A 21,512-nucleotide genomic window follows, 5' to 3' on the forward strand; every position below is an offset into this window, starting at 1 on the left:
CGAAGACGCATATCCTTCCGCTGGGGTCAGGGTGGATCTATTGTCAAGCTAAAACGATGATCTAAAAAACGTGTTAAACCGTTGTTTCTACCGTATGGTTGTTTAGGATTGTTTTGGAGACTTTACACAACACGAGACATCGTTAATCAAACATAGGATATGAGTAAAAGTTAACTCAAAGTTTTCCTCCTCTATGTCGCCGCAGCGGAGGAATTTTTTTCTCATTTTTCTACTTCTCGGAGCCTGTATGACTCAAAATTAACCCGTTCAATGATTTCTCTCGTTTCTCTTCTGTTACTACACGGTTTTCCCCAAATATCTGTTAACGCCCACGGTTAACTAATTTTGCGTCTCAAACAACTTTAATGCCAGGTTGAGCTGGTTGGGTTTTTACTAGTAGGCAGAGGACTTTTGAAGAGCGTTGGTAGATTCAAAGTGGCAAAAGAAAAGCTTATTTATCATCATTTTGTTCCTAAAATAATTAGAACATTTCGTGTTTCTGTCTTTATTTGTTGTTTTTTTTTGTAAATGCACAGAATAACTATGATTTTGGTATGGAATCCCATGTAATTAAAGTAAAGATTAAGTAAAGACATCAGTTACTCCCAATGTCAGGCATGTAAGTGTGCAGCATTAACACCAACCCAAATTAAAGGTTGTTTTGAGGAATGTTTAGGATTGAAAATATTTAATTTAAAGTTAGTGGTCAGAATACAGGTTGTAATGAAACATGTAATAAAACACCAAGTTTTCCCAGTTCTGATCCGAACAAGCCAAAAGGTCTGTTGGGTTATTTTATGCCATTTTCCAGACAGTTGACTCACTTACTTAAATTAGGAAAACAATAGAAATCTAATATCTAAGCACAGGAGAACACACACACACACACACACACACACACACACACACACACACACACACACACACACACACACACACAAATAACTATGTACACTGTCAGTGATCCCAAACTAATTATCCCTTATCAGTCAATCCAGGTGTAAATCACAGGCTCATGACAATAACAAGACCATGTCTCATCCTAGCGATTGTTTGTCTTTACACCCTGTTAGAGAAACATTGCGGAGCCCCCTGCTGCTGTGACCGGCCCTCTGTCCTCTATTCAACCCTGTTGAAAGGCCTAGAACCAGAGGGAGCAAATTGATCTCCTCAGGGGTCTGTATTGACAATGCTTTTGTTGCCGTGGCCAATGTCAAGCTCTAGTTCTCCATGCGTGGTTGGGTGTCAGGTGCTGGCGGGACAACAAAAAGTGTTCAAGCATTTGGTCAGTTGATAAACCACATCTTGCATTTGCTTATTCTTCTTATCTTTCACCAAAACACACAAATCTACTGCCCTGAACGCATCGCTTTCTGAGTAAACCCTGCATTTTTATTTAATTATTCCTTGTCACAAGATTCAATTCAGATTTTCTCCTGTGATACACTTTGATAAATTCCATATTTCACAGGGGTGAAAGCCAGTATCATGATATAAATCACTCCAGAGGATCACATTGTCTGCACTGAAGCACTGTTTTCCTAATGATGTCACTCCAGATGTGGGCTTAGGGAACGATGGGGTGAGACTGGGTGTGGCTCTGCCTCGTGAGCAGAAAACTCTGATTAGTTCCTCCTCGCCTTTGCACTGATGAAAGGCTTTCTATCACAGAGGCTTGACATAGCTTCGCAGAAGAAAAAATAAAGCATTTGAAAAACAAAGCTTTGGATAAGCTCAGTTTCACTCATACTTTTACTCCCTTTGAACAGTGTTTGTATTAAAAGCATCACCAACCCAGGTTCAAGTCTCAGTCTGAGAGGACAGGAACTCCATAGTTTGGATAATTACTAAGTGCATTCCAACTCACATTAAATATCTGTTGTATTTGCACTCAAGACATCCAAACACACCAAAACACATTTAAATCAGTGGGTCTGAATGTCACTCTTAGAACACTTTGGATCCAATGCATAACTTATAGGTTTGTTATAGGTTTATTATGTAAATCCCAGTGTGGTCTTGAAACTGGATCAACTGGTGAAAGAGCTGCTCTCATCCGTGTCTGGGCTCTTCACACTGATTTGGAGCTCATCAGTCAGGGTGACTCCAGGTGTCAGACACTAGATTTATACTCCAGAACATGATTACTCCAGATGAAGAGAGGGAGTGAGGGTGTGTGTGTGTGTGTTCGTGTGTGTGTGTGCACATTCACTCCCCTCAACCATAAACACACCATCTTCCCCAGCCATGATAGCCATGGGAAACCAAATCAGCACCTGTCATTCAAAGAGGAACCAGCTTTATGTCCTGAGATTGCAAACAGGAGCTAGCGTGATGGGTATATATGATGCCCTTCTATAATTAGCAACGGTGGCGACTGATTTCATGACACTTCTCTGGCAGCTGATTTTCTAGGCTTCTTGTAATGACTCTTTTTGCTCTTAACCCCTTTACTGCAGCCTCACTGAGATCAGTTGAGAGGGACTGACTAGCAGGCATTTTGTTCTTGTAAATCTCAAGCTCTGGGTGTGAGATTCTGATGACCCCTGTGCCCCCATCAAGACTCCTGCACATGTTGTGCCGGAAGCATCGTCTGTCTAATATCGTCTTCTCTGTGTAAGCAGATCTGGGGGACAGGAAACTGGGGGGGGGGGGGGGGGGGGTATATTTAGGCTTGATTATCACCTCCTTCGTTCTCACTGACCTGTTTTGACTGTGAGAAAAGAAGCAGCAGCCCCCCTTAGACAGATTGGAGCAGAGCAGGGCCCCTTCTGTAATATTAAGAAGGGGTTTGAATTAAAGCAGGAAAGCTGCGTGTGAAGGCAAACTTCTGTTCTGACAACAAGACATTAGTGTATCAGATTAAGTGAGTTTCAGATCTTGCTGTTAAGCGCCAGAGCACGCCAGGTCATCATGATGAGAAAAAGCCACGAGTTGCTTAATTTAACAGAGAGCTACTGAGTAGATAGAAGGTTTCCAAGTACTTAACCACCATCATGTGTGAACCCGAGGTCATATGTCAACATCGGGCCAGATAATGTATGCATAGTTTCCAAAGCTACCAGTTCCAAATCAGGTTCCACACAGGATTGTTTCCTAAGAAAGTTGTTTTACATGAAGTTAAAAGCAACCCTGTGTAGCCACTGATATAAATGTTATACTGTAAGCACTGTGTGTTAGAACCAATTCACTGAGAGCGACCAGGTTGTCATCTGAACCAGTAAAACAAAAGCTGTAATGTCATCCCTAGTATATTCCGCTATGGACAGAAGGTTTACCCCGAATAAGTTCCTTAGTTCTGTGAGAAATGATGATAATGCGGTGTGTTCTCAAACAGAAGGTCCACATATGACCAGGTGTGAGAGGTGAGCAACTTCAGATGAGGGGGTCCTTGATGAGGAGCTGAAGGAGGTGGGGGAACAGGAGATGAAGGAAAGGTGTGAGAAATAGGGGGAATACTGCACTGTGAATGTGTATGTGTGTGTGTGTGTGTGTGTGTGTGTGTGTGTGTGTGTGTGTGTGTGTGTGTGTGTGAATACATTGTGACCCATGACTCTGGCAGGACCAGGTGGACAGGAATATTCCACGGTGTGTGGATGGGATCCTCCCTCGAGCGCCCCTGCCTGCCCACCGTCACCCCACACTAGCAGGCTATTTATACTGCGCTGTGGGAAAAGATCAGCCCTGGGACTGTCATCTGGATCCTGCAAGGTTTATACTCCTCATCCACACCCACATTCAAAACACCACTATGCCTTACCAACTCCCTCAGTCACAAACAACTTAAGGACAACATGCAGCGTGCAGCCTTACTGACATATTTGAGCACTGAAGGCTGAAGTTATTTTTTGAGTCATCCTAAAACAGGAATCATGTGACACTTTAGATTTGTTATTTTGATTTGTGCAGAGTTGCCAGGATGGAAGCACTGGTGATGCCTTTAAGTAACACTGCAAAAGGCAACAACAGGTATTTGGAATATTACGATGGGCTTTCTAGTCTGTACACTTATATATGCAGACATAATAGGTACCTGATGCATGTGAAACTCTCCTTTCTCTGACCAGGGTAAACATTCCTCAGTTCACAAAATCTGTGCTCCTGAGAATAATATAATTTTACTGTCAACAGAAATTCATAGTTACAGGCTAAATGAAGGCGTAGATAGTAAAAGACACTGCATGCCGCGCTAAGGGGAGGAAGCTTAACTCCGTTTTTTTCTCATAAGAGTAATTATAACTGCACTGTCACTACCACAGATTAGACCACATGACTTTAACCGAAATCCCAAACTACACCATATTTGACAAAAACAAGCATAGAGGAACAAAGGGGAAAAAAGAGGATTATGTTGTGATGATGGGAGTCAATGGGACTGATTTAGATTTTAGATTAAGCCAGTTTGAAAAAAGATGATGATAATCATAATTGTATAAATTATATTATATTGAAAATAATATTTGTGATAGAGGTTGTTGTTTTTTTTGGCGGGGGGGGGGGTCTTGTTTATCCATTCCCTGTTTATCAGTATTCTGCTGCAGATAATAGAGTTTAGAAAGGCCTCTGCTGTTGGAGAATAGTCAGTCCTGCCCATCCAACATTGCTGTTAACGCTTTTATTCTAAAATGCTGTCACCCACTTCTTCCATCAGGGCCTGGATCCAGCAATGCTGAACATCAAGTCAAGTCAAGTCAGTTTTATTTGTCTATCACCAAATCACAACTAAAGTTATTTCATGACACTTTACAAATAGAGCAGGTCTAGTACCACACTCCCTCAATTGATTCTCACTAAACAGTTCTCAATGAGCAAGCACATCTTCTGGCAGCAGCATCAAAAACCTTTTTAACAGGCAGGAACTTCGAGCAGATCCAGGCTCAGTGAGTTGTCTGCTTTGACCGGTTGGGGGGAAAGAGAGCAAGAAAATGGGGGCAGAGACAAAGACAGATAAGGGAAAGGGACAGAGCTAGAAAAGGAAAAAGAGGGACAGAGACAAAGAGAAAGGAGGGGGAGAGTTACAGACAGACGGCGACGTGAACAAGATGTAAGGAAAGAGCAGAGCGGGGAGAAAGAAAGACAGAGGGAAGAGGAACAACAACTGCAGCAATAGTAGTAAACTAGCAACCAATAATAACATCTTCCAGTTACTTAAGCTATCAACTTCAGCATAATACAATACAAAAAAAGTGCTGATGTTAATTTTTAGTACAGTACTGAGAATACTAATATGAATACTACGAGTACTAATACAAATAGTAATACTAAGTGTGGCAGCTTGAGCCTCTTCAGGTCTGTGGCCTCCTCCAGCATCAGGGAAGTGGGGAAGCATAAATTCTCTGGTGAAGAAGTCCAGTCAGTAACAAGTAAGAGTACAGGAGGACAGAGAGGAGGAGAGAGAAGCTCAGTGTGTCATGGGAGATCCCATGGGAGAAAGTGAAGCTAATCTGTAACAGTCCATGACGTTTACCAAACAGGCAGCATGAGAACAAAGGCCACTAAAAATAGAACCCAACTGATAAAGTATTTTTGGGGCCAATGAAGCTATAAGGGAATATGACCTTTCTAATATATATTGGCCACGATATGTTAGATTTATTTATTGATTGATTGATTTTGCTCTCAATTGTCCCTAAAATGTGGTTATCAAACATTGTGGACAAAGGCATGTAATGGACATAGGATGATTTACATTTTAATGGAAATATTTTTCATCCAAAGTGATGAACATCAGCGTACTGGAAAGTAACATCAGTGAATACGTAGAACAAAGTTTTGTTGCTCACTGAGATGGAACTTTGTCTTTGGCTCACTGTATACAAGAAACAACACTAAAACAAAACAAAAAATACAAAATACAGACAATGATAAGGGATACATACTGAAAGTGTTTACAGTGCTTGGAATAAACTTAATTTGAAATACATTTGTATTTGTCAGGGTGACAAAATGGCACCTGTCAGAGGCAAACTGATGCTGGATTGTTTTAGGGCTGATTCTAGTACCAATAGTGACAAAAAAAAAAATCTCAGTTTGATCTGCCAATGTTCTTTTTGCAATGACCTGTCAAATTTAGTGATCGAAAAGCAGGATATCATACAGTTTCAAAATATAATTTATTGTCAAAAATTATATCGGTGCATTTAATTTAAATTTAATAGGTGTAAATGACCCTAAAGCATGTTTGGGTTTAACTCACACGCTGAAAGCTCTAAGTGAGTGTGGTTGTCATATCTTGAGGGGGTTAATTGTATCATAAATTCACAAGCTGCTAAAAGACAGGCATGGCTGGAATTTACACTTCAGCCCTCACTTTCTCACAGGCACAGCTTGATATTGTGTGAGCGTTCATGCTGATAAGAAACTATTAATAAACCAACAGTGTTATCAATTAGTAAAAATGGAGGGATGAATGAGACACACTGGGGAATGACACAGAAAAGAAATGCATGTTTGAAGTTCTTTTAGGACACGATAATGTAAGTGTTTGCCTTAACAAAGAATGCAAGAGTGTGTTTTGGCCTGTGAGGCATCTCTTCCAGAGCAGCATGTATTCATGTAGGTGTGTGAATGTCACTCTCTCCTTCTCTCACACTCTCCTCCATATCTTCTTATTGTTTATGGCATAGTCTCACACACCTACAGAGACATGGGTAAATACATGGTACTGGGAAAATGACATGGTTTTTATTGCAGAGTTAAAGGTCCACTCTTTTTTTAAATAGACTGATGCAGAATTATGACGCCAAGGTGTGATGGGTCATCAGTGATTTGTGATGAGGTGATAAAGAATGAGCAGAGTCCAGCATAGATCCACACTGACCCCCCCTGTGAGAAGTTCCCCGTTCCCAGGACCCGGTGTGTACGTTTGGGGGCAATAACTCACCAGGTCCCTTTACTTCCTCTTTCAACCCTCTGCATTTTATGACCTTCTGCCATACAGCTGCTGTCCACGCAGCTTCTCTTTGCTCTGATTGGAAGAGGTTGAGGGAAGAGAGAGAACAGGGAGAGATGGGGAAGCAGCCAGAATGAGGTGGGATGCTGATTTGATATGGAGCACATTTTTAAGGAAACTGTTTTAATTCTTACTAGATGCACTTCAATGTTAAGTCATTTATATCATAATCAGGTAACACTGAGAACTTATTTTCATTATTACCTCCCCCAAGGAAATCTTGATGTCTTCAGTGGATTTGTGTGTCTGCTAGCAGGATTACACAAAATCTGTAAAACAGATTATCACCAAACACACTGTCATGGAGAAAAATAGGCCAAGGCAGAAACGTTCAAGTTTGGGGCTGATTGATCACAGCACCACCTGGTGGTAACAGGAAATAACTTTTTTTTTTAAATTATTATTACTTTTTAACTTTCCAATACTCCTCCAAGTTGGTCAAATAGTTTAATTCCAAATTTGGTTAGAAACACCTTAACAACTTATTGATGCGTTATTGTGAAGAGGATAGTTTTCATATTTGGACTCACATGGTCAGATCTTGTCCAAACTTCACACATTTATTGAGAGTCCCTAACTGAAGACATCTACAAACTAAATTTAACTCATAGTGCGACTAAGAGATCATCAAAAGCAAGCCCGATGTAGCAAACCTTTGATTTACAGTAACATTACACTGTGTTCCCCTCATTGTGATGGACTGCGACATCATAGTAAGCTTGTGTTCTCTCGGGCGACTCAGTGGATGCAGGAAGGGATATTTACACCACATCACGAGCAAAAACCAAGTATTATTTAATCTCTTTCCCACTGTCCATAACAGCCACACACTTCGACATGGCCCTCTCATCGCTAATTGAAGCTTTATTTGGGGTCAAAGCACAAGTTTTTTGTCACTGGTAGATGTACTTCCTCTCTGAATACTTTCTACTTTCCTTTAGACAGGGTAAAAAACAAGTGGCCAAGAGGCAAGAGGTCAAGACAACAGTTTATGTTATTCATACAAATTTAAAATCTAAAATTTACATTTGAAGCAACCGTTCATCTAACTTTTGACCAGGGGTGCTTTTTTATTTTATTTTGTCACTTCCTGTCAGAGACTAAGATTGAGAGGAGGGTGAGTGTGTCTGCTGTCTGACCTCCCATCATGAGATCATATCTGTGAGGTTCAGGGTTTGCGATTGCTGAATGTGCAACTGACCACATGTGGTTGAGAAAGGGTTAAAGGCTCATGTGATGAGAGTCTGCCAGAAAGATGAGTGAAACTCTCAGACTGGCTTTGTGTGAACTAGCATGCTCGACCGTCTCAGTGACTTTTAGGACAAGTGTCTGATGGTCATTGTCAAGGTTATGTTGTTTTAGTGTCCTGTTTCTTTAAGATCGCACAAGACACGTGAAAAAGTTGGTGGACGCTCTTGAGGTTGTCCCTGACAGGAAATGTAATCAAGATAGGGTAATATGAGTTGTCAGAAGTTCACACAACGAAGCTTCTGAAAACTGATAAACATACGTAGAAGGTGCTGTGCAGTTTTGTCTTGCTTTGTGTGTGTGTGTGTGTGTGTGTTTATAAAATCAGACTGTGTGTTTAGTACATGCGCTGTGTTCCTGACCCCTGATCACACCAAGTATTTTAATCCAATCAGCTTCGTTTTCACATGACTGTCACACTCGCCGCTGCCATGGTAACCTGCAGAGGAAGGAGAGAACGTACTAGAGTAAGAGAGGGGTACGTTGTCCTCGCTTTAATCACTGTGACATTTTTACACACACACACACACACACACACACACACACGCGCACACACAAACACCTCGGTAGTACTCAACTTCCCAAGAGACTTCATATTGTTATGACTTCAAAAAAGATATACAGCCCACACATACATTTGTGTGTGTGTGTGTGTGTGTGTGTGTGTGTGTGTGTGTGTGTGTGTGTGTGTGTGTGTGTGTGTGTGTGTGTGTGTGTGTGAGGGCTGCTCTTTTATGTAATCAGAAGCATTGCTGGTGGCTGAAGGTGTCCATACTAAGACTCATGGTAAACTTTCCTGCTGTAATTTTCGTATGCACCTAGAACATTATTTGAATCATTAGTTTTAGCTCATGAAAGTTATTGATTTTACCTAATGAACATTATTTAAGACCTTTTAATAATGACATCAAAACACATACACTATCAGTCAAAACTGTGAGCACACCTTCTCATTTAATGGTTTCTCTTTTATTTTCATGACTATTTACATTGTAGATTCTCACTGAAGGCATCAAAACTATGAATGGACACATATGGAATTATGTAGTTAAGTGTGAAATAACTCAAAAGATGTTTTAAATTTTAGACTCTTCAAAATAGCCACCCTTCACTTTGATGACTGCATTGCACACTCTTGGCATTCTCTCTGTGAGCTTCATGAGGTCGTCACCTGAAATGGTTTTTTAACGGTCATGAAGGAGTCCCAAGAGATGCTGAGCACTTGTTGGCACTTTTGCCTGCAGTCCATCTCATCTCCAACCACCTGGATTGGGTTTAGGTCAGGTGACTGTGGAGGCCAGGTCATCTGGCGCAGCATCACTCTGCTTCTTGGTCAGTTAGCCCTTACACAGCCTGGAGGTGTGTTTGGGGTCATTATCCTGTTGAAAAATTAATGATGGTCCAACTAAACGCAAACCAGATGGGATGGGATGGGATGTCGCTGCAGGATGCTGAGGTAGCCATGCTGGTTCAGCCATTAATTTTGACTAAATCCCCAACAGTGTCACCTTCAAAGCAGCCCAACTCCATCACACCTCTTCCTCCATGCATGTAGAGATCATCCGTTCACCTTTTCTGTGTCGCACAAAGACACGGTGGGTGGAACCAAAGATCTCAAATTTGGACTCATTAGACCAAAGCCCAGATTTCCACTGGTCTAATGTCCATTCCTTGTGTTTCTTGGCCCAAACGAATCTCTTCTGCTTGTTGCTTTTCCTCAGCAGTGGTTTCTTAGCAGCTGTTTGACCATAAAGGCCTGATTTGTGCAGTCTCCTCTGAACAGTTGATGTAGAGATTTGTCAGCTACTAGAACTGTGTGTGTCATTTATCTGGGCTCTAATCTGAGGTGCTGTTAACTTGTGATTTCTGAGGCTGGTGACTCGGATGAACTTCTCCTCAGCAGCAGAGGAGACTCTTGGTCTTCCTTTCCTGGGGCGGTCCTCTGCTATTTGGGACACTTTCAAAGTTTTTGCAATTTTCCAGACTGACTGACCTTCAGTTCTTCAAGTAATGATGGACTGTCATTTCTCATTACTTAGCTGATTGGTTCTTGCCACAATATGAAGTCTAACAGTTGTCAAATAGGGCTGTCGGCTGTGTACCAACCTGACTTCTGCACAACAAAACTGAACCTTCCCCATTAAGAAAGCAAGAAATTCCACAAATTAACCCTGACAAGGCAAACCTGGGAAGTGAAAACAATTTCAGGTGACGACATCATGAAAGTCATTGAGAGAAGGCCAAAGGTTTGCACCATTGTCAGCAAAGCAAAGGGTGGCTACTATGAGGAATCTAAAATATGAAACATAAGTGTCATGTTATCCCATAAAGTTGAAAATTTCTTGTACAATAAAATAATTATAGATGATAAGTTAAGTATGAGAGCAGTGCCTGATCGTGAAAAAAAATGCTTACTTGAAGGTAATTACGTTTTAAAATGTATATACTGATGGTAGCCTGTTGAATATGGGAAGTTAAAACTTGCATACCAGCCAGGACTTATATAAATGCAAATATTACATACTTTATATGTTGTTTCAACTGAAGACAGGACACAGAAAGATGCACAGCATCACACACAACAACACAAAACAACAAAAAGACAATAAATGAAGTCTGGCCCCCCAAAAGAGTATCTCTTACGTCATGAAGTATGTTACAGTAAAATGCAACACAGACACCTTTCCTCACAAGTGTGCCAGACTCATAAATACCCACTTCCACCTTGAGGTCAAAAGGTAAGCCTGAGCACTGCGGTTGATGTTTTGGCACGCTATCCTCTACTGCTTCTCTTTTTTTTTCTCGCTCGACATTTCCTGTTCTACCTCAAATGCCGCACTTCTGTGAGCCTATAGGGTTGATTGGTGCATTTACTGTCATGTGCTGAAAGTCTCTGCAAGTGCTGCCCTGGTCTGTATTTGTACTCTTCCTCTCATCCTGAGGGCTGCAGCCTATGTTTTTCCATCTTTTAAAGGTAACCTATTATTTTGAGCTCTGTGAACTGTCAGGAGGCCGCAGTCAGAAGCAGAAGTTAGGAGGTTATTTTGAGCCTTTGGTTTCAGCTACAGCAGGCCACACGTGGGTAAAATACTCCACCTGCTGGTCACGAGTGAGGATAACAAGCACAGACACTTGGCGTAGCCCTGATGAGTGAAACTACAGGAGCAACATACTTGAGCCATGAGTTTTCATAACTGGCTTCCTCTAAGAGCTTTTACCCACTCATTTTTCTAACACTGTTTTTTGTTGTATTTTTGTTATTATGTATCATGTATGGAATATACATTTTGGATATTTAATATTAAATAATGCAAAAAAAACCAAAAAAGATCTAAAAGGTTAAACATGACAAATTATATTGGTGAAAGAATTATGTTTAATTACAGGTTTTGGCTCTGGATGATGACCTAAACAATAGTGAGCATTCAAGCCAAGCTTTATCAAAGAGTGTTGATCATGGTTCACCTCAAGGCCCTCTGACAAAAAGGAAGCGTGTGTCGTGCAAATGATTTTATTTTTAGATAGCAGACAGAACAGAAAAAGAGAGTCCTCACAGTGACTGCCTAGCAACACCTGCAACTCTCGTGCTAACTATCGTCTACACTTGTGTAAACTTTATAGAAAATGAAAGTACCCAACCAGACAGCAACTACTTTGTAATATGCCTGGGGACAGGAAGGTGCTGGTCCATGTAGTGTGAGGGAGCATACAGACATACACGCAGTTCAGGACATCCCATGATGGCGGGAAAAAAACAAAACAAAACAAAACTGCAAATCACAAGCGTATGCGAGGCTTCCACACAGAACCTTAAAAAAAAAAAAAAAAAAAAACGACATTGATCGTTGATGAAAATATTCAACAGGCTAAAGATTAATGTCATGTTTTCCCAAACATCTGCATCCATCATTAAGCCAGAACTACTAAGATTATAAAGTTAATGAACCAGTATCATGGGAACCAGTATCATCAGGATAAATTAAATATGTTTTCCCTGTATTGTTGGACAGTACATGAGATAAAATCACATGGGCCCGTAGCCGTACAGGTTTAGAAAATGACAGAACAGTCAAATCTTTCACGTGGATCTCCAAAAACAAACCCCACGCACTCACTCATTTCCTCTAAACACCAGGGGAACTACGAGTGCAGTACTATAATTGCTAATCATGAAACTATGTATTATGACATCATTTATATTCAGATCACACAACAAAATGGGCGGCAGTATGGTCTGAAAAGTCTTATTAAAGGCAGGGATCCTGTTACAACTTCTCGAGGTGCCTGGTGAAAACTTCTCTTGGTGCCTGCAGACGTCGAGACATTCGGCACTTCCTTCATCCTCCTCCCTCAGAGCCACCAGAAGCGCACATAGACGATGAGCATGATGAAGAAGACGCCGCCAGCTGCAAGCTTGGCATAGGTGGAGCGGGTGTTAAGATACTTGGCATCACTCCTGTACTTCTTTGATAGGCTGGACAGGTTGCTGGCCTTGGAGTCTAGTGCTGGGGGGGGGGCAAGAGTGTGAAATTAAGAAGCAGCGCTGTATTCTTAAAGTTTCCTAAATATGTCTGGCGAGGACTCTGAGATCAGGAGTGAAGGAGTGTTTAAGGAATATTTTTAGAGCAGCTCTGACTGTTTAACATAGTCCATCAAGTAAAAAGATGTAACTTTTTTCTTTATTAAAAAAATAAATGATGGCGCTCTTGTTGGCAATTTTTTTTAAATTTCATTACATATTAATAGGAAAGAGAATGGTAATAAAATATAGTTTTCTTAAGTTGCAATGATGCTCGTAACAATAGGGTGGGGAATACGCCCATGAACATTCCTTTGTGAGCTTGCAAGGTGCGGACACCCGGCGGGGATTAGATTACACAAATTCCTCAACACTATAACACTGTCATCACCACTGTGCGTCCAACCCAAATAAGCTGCCGTGCTGCAGCATTTTCCCAGAATCCAAATACCTTAAAGTTGTTTTCACTCTTTCTTGGGAATGCTGTGTTGTTGTTTGGCGGGAGAAGACAGCGCATCCAATCAAATTGATGATGAACACAATTCTTTCGTGATAAAATCAAATTTTCAGTCAATTTACTCTTTTTTTTTTTTATTCTCCTTTCTCTTCCTATTTCCGTCATTTCCTCAACTACGGAAGAAACTCTTAAGCTCCTTAAAAGTCCTCCTTCACACTCCTGAGGAGCTCTCTGAAGAGCGAAGTGGTTTTTATCTTATCTATCATAACAGCTTAACCTTAAGGGGAAATTCTTAAGAGTCTGTCGTGAAGCTCAGAATTTCTCAGAATTCTGTAACTGCTTTTTGAATATGAACTCAGGTTTTTTCACAATCAGAGTGAATAAGGCTGGAGGTAGACGGCCTTACCGGAGAGAGCCTCTCCTCTCTGTAGCACCTCCTCTATATTGGCCACCATAATCCTCTGTACATCCTGGAGCTCTGTGTTAATGCTGCCTAGATTCCTTCTGGCTCGGCTGTCAATGTAGGACTTCTTGGTTTTTTGGATGTAGGTGTCTGGTAATGGAGAGATAAGCAGAACTGGTTGCAGGTAAACTCTGGAATGTTTTTCAAAAAATGTCCAAGTTAATACAAAGATGGAAAACGGGCACAAATTGTGTGAGAATAACTTCATAAGTGGCTTTAATAACATGTCGATCAAGTTCTGATGAATTGTGATTTAAAATAGAGTACAAGGCTGTTGTTTTCTTACCAAACTCAATGAAGGAGTAAGGCCGGGATACGGTGGGGACCTTTTTCCCGTGCTGCTCATGAAACTCTGCCTGCAGGTCTTCTAGGTAAGCAAAGGCCAACTTCTTGGGGAAGCTGGCTTCACACAGCACGAGGTAACACACTCCTTTCTCTATAAAGTAGCTGCAGACAGAAGACCCTCTAAACATGTGCTGCACGGGATTTTGTTAAAAATGGTAAGAACCTGAATGATTGAGGAGAGGCAGATTTATCTAATGGATAATAGTGCTGCATCAAAAATGGCTTCACAATACTTTACTAAGATAATCGTGGCTTCACTATATATTATTAGTTATGCTAAAAATATGTACAATTAATTGTTGCATTGTGTTCTATGGCTCTCCGTAAATGAAAGCAAGTGGATAATTGGGTTTCAATTATACGATTACAACCACATTTATAACCATTCGCAAGAATGAGATTCTTCCCTCTCAAGACCAAATTCATACCAATTGGGTAAAAAATTCAATATGATAGTAATATTGGTTACAATTTTAGCAATACCTATGCTGCAACAGATTACAATCATATTGATACGTAACTGATCTGAATAATTGTCATTTTCAGATCTAAATTTTTTTTTTTCAGTGAAGGCAAATAACGACATATGATGGCTAGGAATTATGAATGTATTACAAAATAAAAATGAAAGTACACTTTGAAATGTTAATATGATGTATAAAAGTCCAGCAATTTACAAATGTGCTATGGTTACATAATAACAAATGCTAAACTACTGGCAGTGATGTGGACTTCACAGCGTGAACAAAAACAATACATTTATATTTCATTTCTAGACGTGTAATGATTTAATCACATGATTTGCCAACGATCAAACAAATCAGTGACTATTATGGGAATTGCTTGCGGTTTAGAGGTGTTTATATGAGTTGTATTCATTGTTTTCTGCATAACAGTAAGAGCAAACTACTTTTTAAATCCCCACAAACCTCAGGGCATTGTTTACACGTATTCATATCATCAATATCTAGGTCATAGGTGCGTTATCGCCGGGTTTCCTCAGTCTCGTTACACATGCAGAAGTTATGCGGTAGCCAAGTTAATGCTTCGTACTTACTGAAATGCCATGGAACCTGCCTCTAAGGTGCAGCGCGTGGGACTCTGGTCATTGAGCTTCCTGAAGAGCTGCTTGGCTTGACTCTGATACTGCTGCAGGTCCCGACCCAACTACCACACACAACACACCAGCGATGGTTAGCAAACCCACACACATCTTATACGGCATAGTAACTTTAAACAGCTCATGAAACTGGATTCAGTTAACTGTCTAGCAACAGAAGAGTAAAACCCTTAGACTGACTCAAATCATCTGCATGCTACACTTTGATGGTGAGTGTTTTTCTCGCCCCACCTTAGAGCTGCTGAAAATAGACGCCCGACATGGAAGACTGACTAAACCATGTGATGCTACATGTGAGACCTGATAGTACACACAGCCACGCCACGCAAACTGTTTATGGTCAGAATTTGGAAGCTGAATGACGATGAATGCTAAACTGTAGCATCACAGACACAAACATGCTGCAGAAGCAGAGAGCAGAGACACAACAAACCTTTTCACTCCCCTTTAAGAAAGCAATCAAGAGAGTGAGAAAAAAACCAGTGTTAACTTCACATTATAACAACTTAGCAAGTTAGTAACCACTTTTACCACTGTACACATTCTGTGTCTGCTTTGATGTGCTGAGCCATGTTCCAGAAAACATCTGTAAAATATTGACCTACTTCTTTGACAGTGAGCAGGCGCTGATTAAGCAATAATACTGGAGTTCAGCTGGTGTTCCAAAAATAAGTTCCATATTCAGTAAATCTGCTATAACAGTATTTGATATCTCCACCCCACTCGTAAACGCAGTGTTCAGTTGAACAGAAACATCTGCGGAGGACAACTTATATAACGGTGATGATGTAACATCTTTTTGGTTTTATAAACTGATTTGTCTTGCGAGCCAACGTATATGCTGACAGGTTAGTGATGCAATCATCTGGCTCTTATCTGCTTGCAATAATTGTGTACACATTTTATTAGTGTATATTGTACTCTCAGCGCTCATTGGTTTCCAGTAGGGATATATATATATATATATATATATATATATATATATATATATATATATATATATATATATATATATAAATCTTGATCCCTGTTATATCCCTAAAAGTATAAATTTATTCATTTATGAGGGGATAGCTCTGCATGTAGAAAAGAAATACCTGCAATACGAACCGCTGATAAAATGTTGGATTTTTAAAAAATCCAACCAGGATAATCATTTCCATGTGATATGATCATCACATTGTACAGTGCAGGATTTTCTAATCAATATTCCCAAGAGTGCATTACTGTGTAACAGTATTATACTGCTGGTGATGCAGACCATACAAAAAAGAACCAAAAAAAGTTCTCTGCTGTGTGTTCTCCAAGGCTATAAATAAAACTTAAATTGGCCTAAGGTTAGTATCTACGAATAAGGTTAGTAGGTCTTTTTAGACCTTTATGAGACAGAGGTTTGGGGTTGAGTATAGGTCAGAGCAAATTTTCCCATAAGAAGCACTAAGTGTTTGGTCCAGATGTGGCCCACATCATGGCTGTAAAGCGACCCTGGTAACCACCTTAGTATGAGGGGGGTTGACACTATGCGAACGTACTCATTAAACACTCGGGAGTGAGTCAGCTGCAGTAGGTAAATAAAGAGCAGGTAGACGGGCCTACAACACAACACCTCCACGTATCAGCAAGTCTTTGGACCGTTTTCTGCTATATCCAGTGGCCGGTGAGTCTTCCACATCTGGAGGAAACCAGTCCGTGTGTTTGACAGCCCCGGCAGGGGAGCAACGTTACCGTGGCAAGCGTGTCCACAGAACCAGACATTTTAGACACATACTACAGAAGCCTGTGCTATTGGCAGAAAACATGCAGGCTACCAACAAATAGGCAGAGAAGGCTGGGTTAGTAACCTGCTCGTCCTCCTGCATAGACGCGGCTAGCGGCAGTCCGTCAGCCAGCCGAGCGATCATCGTCAGCAGCACCATCTCTCCCTAAGTCCTGCTGCCTCTCCGCGACCCGCTGAACCAGAAAGAGAAGGTAACTGACACTGGTGTTTGACAGCCTGTAAACGGACAACACCTCAGGACTGACGCGCTGAGCTGGCCGGAAGAGCGACAGCTTTGTGTGTGTGTGACAGTTTAATGGTTCCGTCCGCGTATGACGCGGAACCAAATAGCCTCAAAGAAGGTTCTACGTCTTTTCTTTTCTTTTTTTTTTATCAGAGTGAGTTTGCAAAAATTACAGTTTTGTGATATTATGTTGGACATTCTTATGGACTATATTAACAAGAGGCAATGTCTAAGCTAATCATAGCTGCTGCTCATGCATGTGTATAAAACTTGTTCTGTGATTTGTTTTCCTCTATTTTGTAATTAATTGATTTATTTTTTTGTTGTACTTTATAAACATATTTAGACCTGTTTCTGTACTGCTACATTTTGACGAAGTCAATTTACAGTCTATGTTTTTAAGCTATGAATATATTAGGTGGCGGTATGACTCGGAGGTAACGTGGCTGTCCAGCGACTGTGTCTGCGGTGTCGCTGGTTCGATCCTCACTTCCTCCGATCGACCATGTCGAGGTGTCCTTGAACAAGACATTGGGCCCCTAATTGCTCCTGGTGGCCCTGCGACGGACTGGCGACCCGTCAAGGGTGAACCCCGCCTCTCGTCCAATGTCAGCTGGGATAGGCTCCAGCCACTCCCACCCCCTACACACACACACACGCACACACACGAACACACACACACACACACACACACACACACACACACACACACACACACATTTTCATCATGATAAACTTAAACTAAAAAACATCTGAATGTACGGATTACAATTTACAGAATATGAAAGAACAGACAATAATTTCTTCTCTTGAGGAAGTTAGTTTAGTTTAGTTTAGATTATTGGACTGCATGCACCAACAGCACCACAACAAATCCCTGGTATGTATGAAACCATACTTGGCAATAAAGTCTTTTCTGATTCTGATTCTGAATCTGATTCTGATTCCAACTGATACCACTCAAATGAACAATACAATCCGACCATTAAATCAGATAGCAAAATTATCAATAATCCTATTCATTACCAAAGCCTGTATGAAAACTCTGATAACATCTCGGAATATTTAAGCCAGTTTACACAACCATTCAACATAACTGCTATATCTGAGGCTTGCATTAACTCTGATAAAGGAAAAGACTTTGGACTGGTTGGACATGAATTCAGCTATATGTGTTTATGTTGATAAAAACTTTTAGTTATATAGTGGTCGGAGGTTTGACGTGATGATTGAGAACTTATTGGAATGCATGTCAATTGTTTTAATAAATGAATAATTAAGATAACCTCGTCAGGGTTCAGCATGTTTTTTGCCCTGCATTTCCTCTGTTCTCTCGCTCCCCTCAGGTGTGTGTTTGTCGCCCCCTGTCTGTTTGTTCTGTGTTCGTGTGTCTGGATTTGGGGTGGAGTTGGAGATCCTTCAGGCCTTCATCTGTTGCTCATCACACACCCGCATCTTGACCAAGCAATCAAGTTCCCTTTTTGCCTGCCCTATTTAATTCCTCTGCTCACTACCTGATTGCCTGTTACCCCATGTGATATTCAACCTGGCTCCTGATAGGAAGTTTGTTTCTTGTTCTATGTATTTGAATTTACCTTTTGTCCTCTCTGTGTCCAGATCTCTCAGATTCCCCTGCCAGATTCATCTGCCCAGCTTTCCTCCTTCAACTCTGCTCCAGCTTTTCCTCTCTGGACCTCAACTCACTCTGCAAACTTCACCTGACCCGATGGTCAAAGGGGGATGGTGTGAATGGCTTCTGAAGTCAACGGCAACCTCTTTGGTCTTCCCATATTAAGGAGGAGTTTGTTGTCTTTACACCACAGACCAACTGTTGGCGTCATCATCGATCATCGATTGCGATGTGGCCCATCACAAGTGTAAGTTTGTACACAGTCATGGGTCAACAGGAGGAAGAACAGCAGGCTGAGCACACACCCTTGAGGTCCCCTGCGCTCAGCCTGAATAAAGTCCAGTACCTAGTTACAGGGAGAGGTTTTGAGTTCATATTGTCTGAGTTTCTGTATTAGCTGCTGGGGAACAATTGTTTTAATTGCTGAACTGAAATCCAAGAATAGCATTCGCGCACAAGATTTCACTGTGTCCAAGTGGGCGAGGGCTGGATGGAGAGTGGTGGAAATGGCATCCTCTGTGGACCTGTTTGACCTGTATGCAAACTGAATGCTGGCCAAAACATCCTGAGGGAGGATGAATTTGATGTTCTGCATGACCGGCCACTCGGGGAACTTCATGATTATGGAAGTCAGCGCCACGGGGCAGTAGTCATTGTAGCTGGCTGGTCGGGGCTTCTTTAGGACTTGTATTTTTGTTGCATGGTTCTGAATGTAACTTTACTGAGTCATCTGAAGAAGCTGTGAGTCCCTAAGCAGAAGCAGCTGCGTTTACTGACATAATCATTATCTCATTGGGTCTGATCACAAATATCAATACTTGTGATCATTTTTTTTTACATTTTGAATTTTGATATTGAAGGAATATTTCTTTCTTTGATCATACTATCTAACCTTGCTGTTATCTCTAGAACACAACTTCATCTTTTTGTCACTCTTCCGCTCAGAGGATCAGCTTTCATCTGATGGCGACTACTTCAGTTAACAAGTTAACAGCTGACCAAACACAAGCCTGAGAATATGTACCAGAATACGTAGGAACCACTGCAGGACACACACACACACACACACACACACACACACACACACACACACACACACACACACACACACACACACACACACACACACACACACACACACAAACAAATAGAGTCAAATATGTCCTTCTTTTCACTGCCAGTCGTTTTGCAGTCATGAAATTAAACACTGAAATCACATGTTTGCAGGTCGGCAGGTTCTGGGTTTCACACCACACACTGGATCATAACTGGAGCAACATCCTGACACACTTTTAGGTTATGAGGGTGTCATCATGGGATAGAGGCTCTTTTTTTTCATCATCAGTCTTTTTCATCACCGGGATTAATCCATCCGTTGTTTATATCGGTTGGGGGTGGAGGGTCTATGCAACCTGTCACTGGGCAAGAACTGGGACAGACCTTGGACTGGTTGGTCATCTATCATATAGCTTTTCTATAGGGACATACAAACATACACATTCACATTCTCTCCAACAGCCATACAGTCTCTATTTAACATAACTTGCATTTTTTGGTATATGGAAGGAAACAATCTTTGATAGTAATAAAGCTGAGCTTCTTCTTATTTATGAGAAATAAATACATGAAGTCAAGTTGCAAAAGCTTTCTTCAGTCACACTTATTGATGAAGTGCTGACTTTTCTTCTATAATGTAAAATAAGGATCAAGATTTTATAAAACTAGCCAACTTTCGACCATCTTCCTCCTCCTTCTCCGTCTTCTTCTTCTTCTGAATCTTTTCTGCTGGGTTTCTGGCAGCAAGTCAGCAATTTTTGGGGGTTTAAAAACAGATTTTTTATTTTAAACATGAAAAAGTGGTGTGTCAGCCATTTGCGGGCATTGAGGTCTGGCTGTTTCTCATTTCTCTAAGGTCAACAGGTTGCGGGTAGGCATCCACGTAACACACACTCTGATATTAACAACAGATCAATATGTTAATGACAACATTAACCTTAAGACAAAGATTCTTTTAATTTCGTCAAGGCTCTCTGGTCTCTGGTCTGGCTCAGGATCATTATGGGCAGACAGAGCTATTGAGCCCATGTCTATTATACATTAAAATACATTATGAACATACCATCCATCCATCTAACTCTAAGCCATGCTGCCCCTTTATGAAAATACATATAGTGAATATAATGCCTCATTAGTGCAGTTAAATATCATAACTCATTACGATGTTAAGAAGTTTTTTTTTTAATGTGTTATTGTGTTCTTATAGTTATAAGCATTCATACACAAACTAAGACATTTAAAATGACTTGTATGATCAAGGGTCAATACTCCGTATTTACCATCCACTCACTGTATTTGCAAGCATCAAAGTGTATTCAAATTATCGCTGTACTTATCCATCAAAGAACGTCTCAGAGTGATGAATGGGAGTATTGAAGAGAACATAAATATGGCGCGCTGGAACATCTGATTGAGTACAGAAGAATCCACAAAATACAGGAGAATCACTGGGGTTTCTGAACCTGTAACTCACATGTGACATTTATCATTCCAAACTGGTAAATTCACAAATAAAAGGAAAACAGCAAAACTCTATACCACAGTACAAAACTTGGGATGGATACCATTTCATAAATTATAGAGCTGTTTCATTGATCACTGATTGGTGTGCTACTAGACCTGCTCTACTCGTAAAGTGTCATGAGATAACTTGTGATTTGGTGCTAGACAAATAAAATTGACTTGATTTTGTGGTGAATGAAGAGGCAGCTGAATTAAACG

At 40.8% G+C, this 21,512-nt stretch overlaps 1 protein-coding gene across 1 annotated transcript; it reads right to left on the bottom strand.

Moving 5' to 3' along the window:
- Positions 1 to 11,519: 11,519 nt before the first annotated feature.
- Positions 11,520 to 17,176, bottom strand: sec22bb (SEC22 homolog B, vesicle trafficking protein b). The gene is made up of 5 exons (XM_086223601.1): positions 16,946 to 17,176; positions 15,042 to 15,151; positions 13,926 to 14,086; positions 13,583 to 13,729; positions 11,520 to 12,705 (listed from the first exon to the last, which is right to left on the bottom strand). The coding sequence occupies exons 1-5, from the start codon at positions 17,018 to 17,020 to the stop codon at positions 12,551 to 12,553; spliced, it is 648 nt and encodes a 215-aa protein (XP_086079727.1). The 5' UTR covers positions 17,021 to 17,176; the 3' UTR covers positions 11,520 to 12,550.
- Positions 17,177 to 21,512: the final 4,336 nt, after the last annotated feature.

Source organism: Aulostomus chinensis, chromosome 14 (genome assembly GCF_037954235.1).
Source record: "Aulostomus chinensis isolate RoL2024-O1b breed Wild chromosome 14, RoL_Achi_v1.0, whole genome shotgun sequence".
In the NCBI taxonomy this organism is placed as follows: Eukaryota; Metazoa; Chordata; class Actinopteri; order Syngnathiformes; family Aulostomidae; genus Aulostomus; species Aulostomus chinensis.

Bases quoted from the DNA above. Each gene is read 5' to 3' on its own strand.
- sec22bb (XM_086223601.1), bottom strand. From the start codon at position 17,020: ATGGTGCTGCTGACGATGATCGCTCGGCTGGCTGACGGACTGCCGCTA. The intron at 15,152-16,945 runs GTTACTAACCCA...TGTGTGTGGTAG, and splicing joins CTATGCAGGAGGACGAGCAG to TTGGGTCGGGACCTGCAGCA. The intron at 14,087-15,041 runs GTAAGTACGAAG...TTCTGTCTGCAG, and splicing joins GCAGGTTCCATGGCATTTCA to CTACTTTATAGAGAAAGGAG.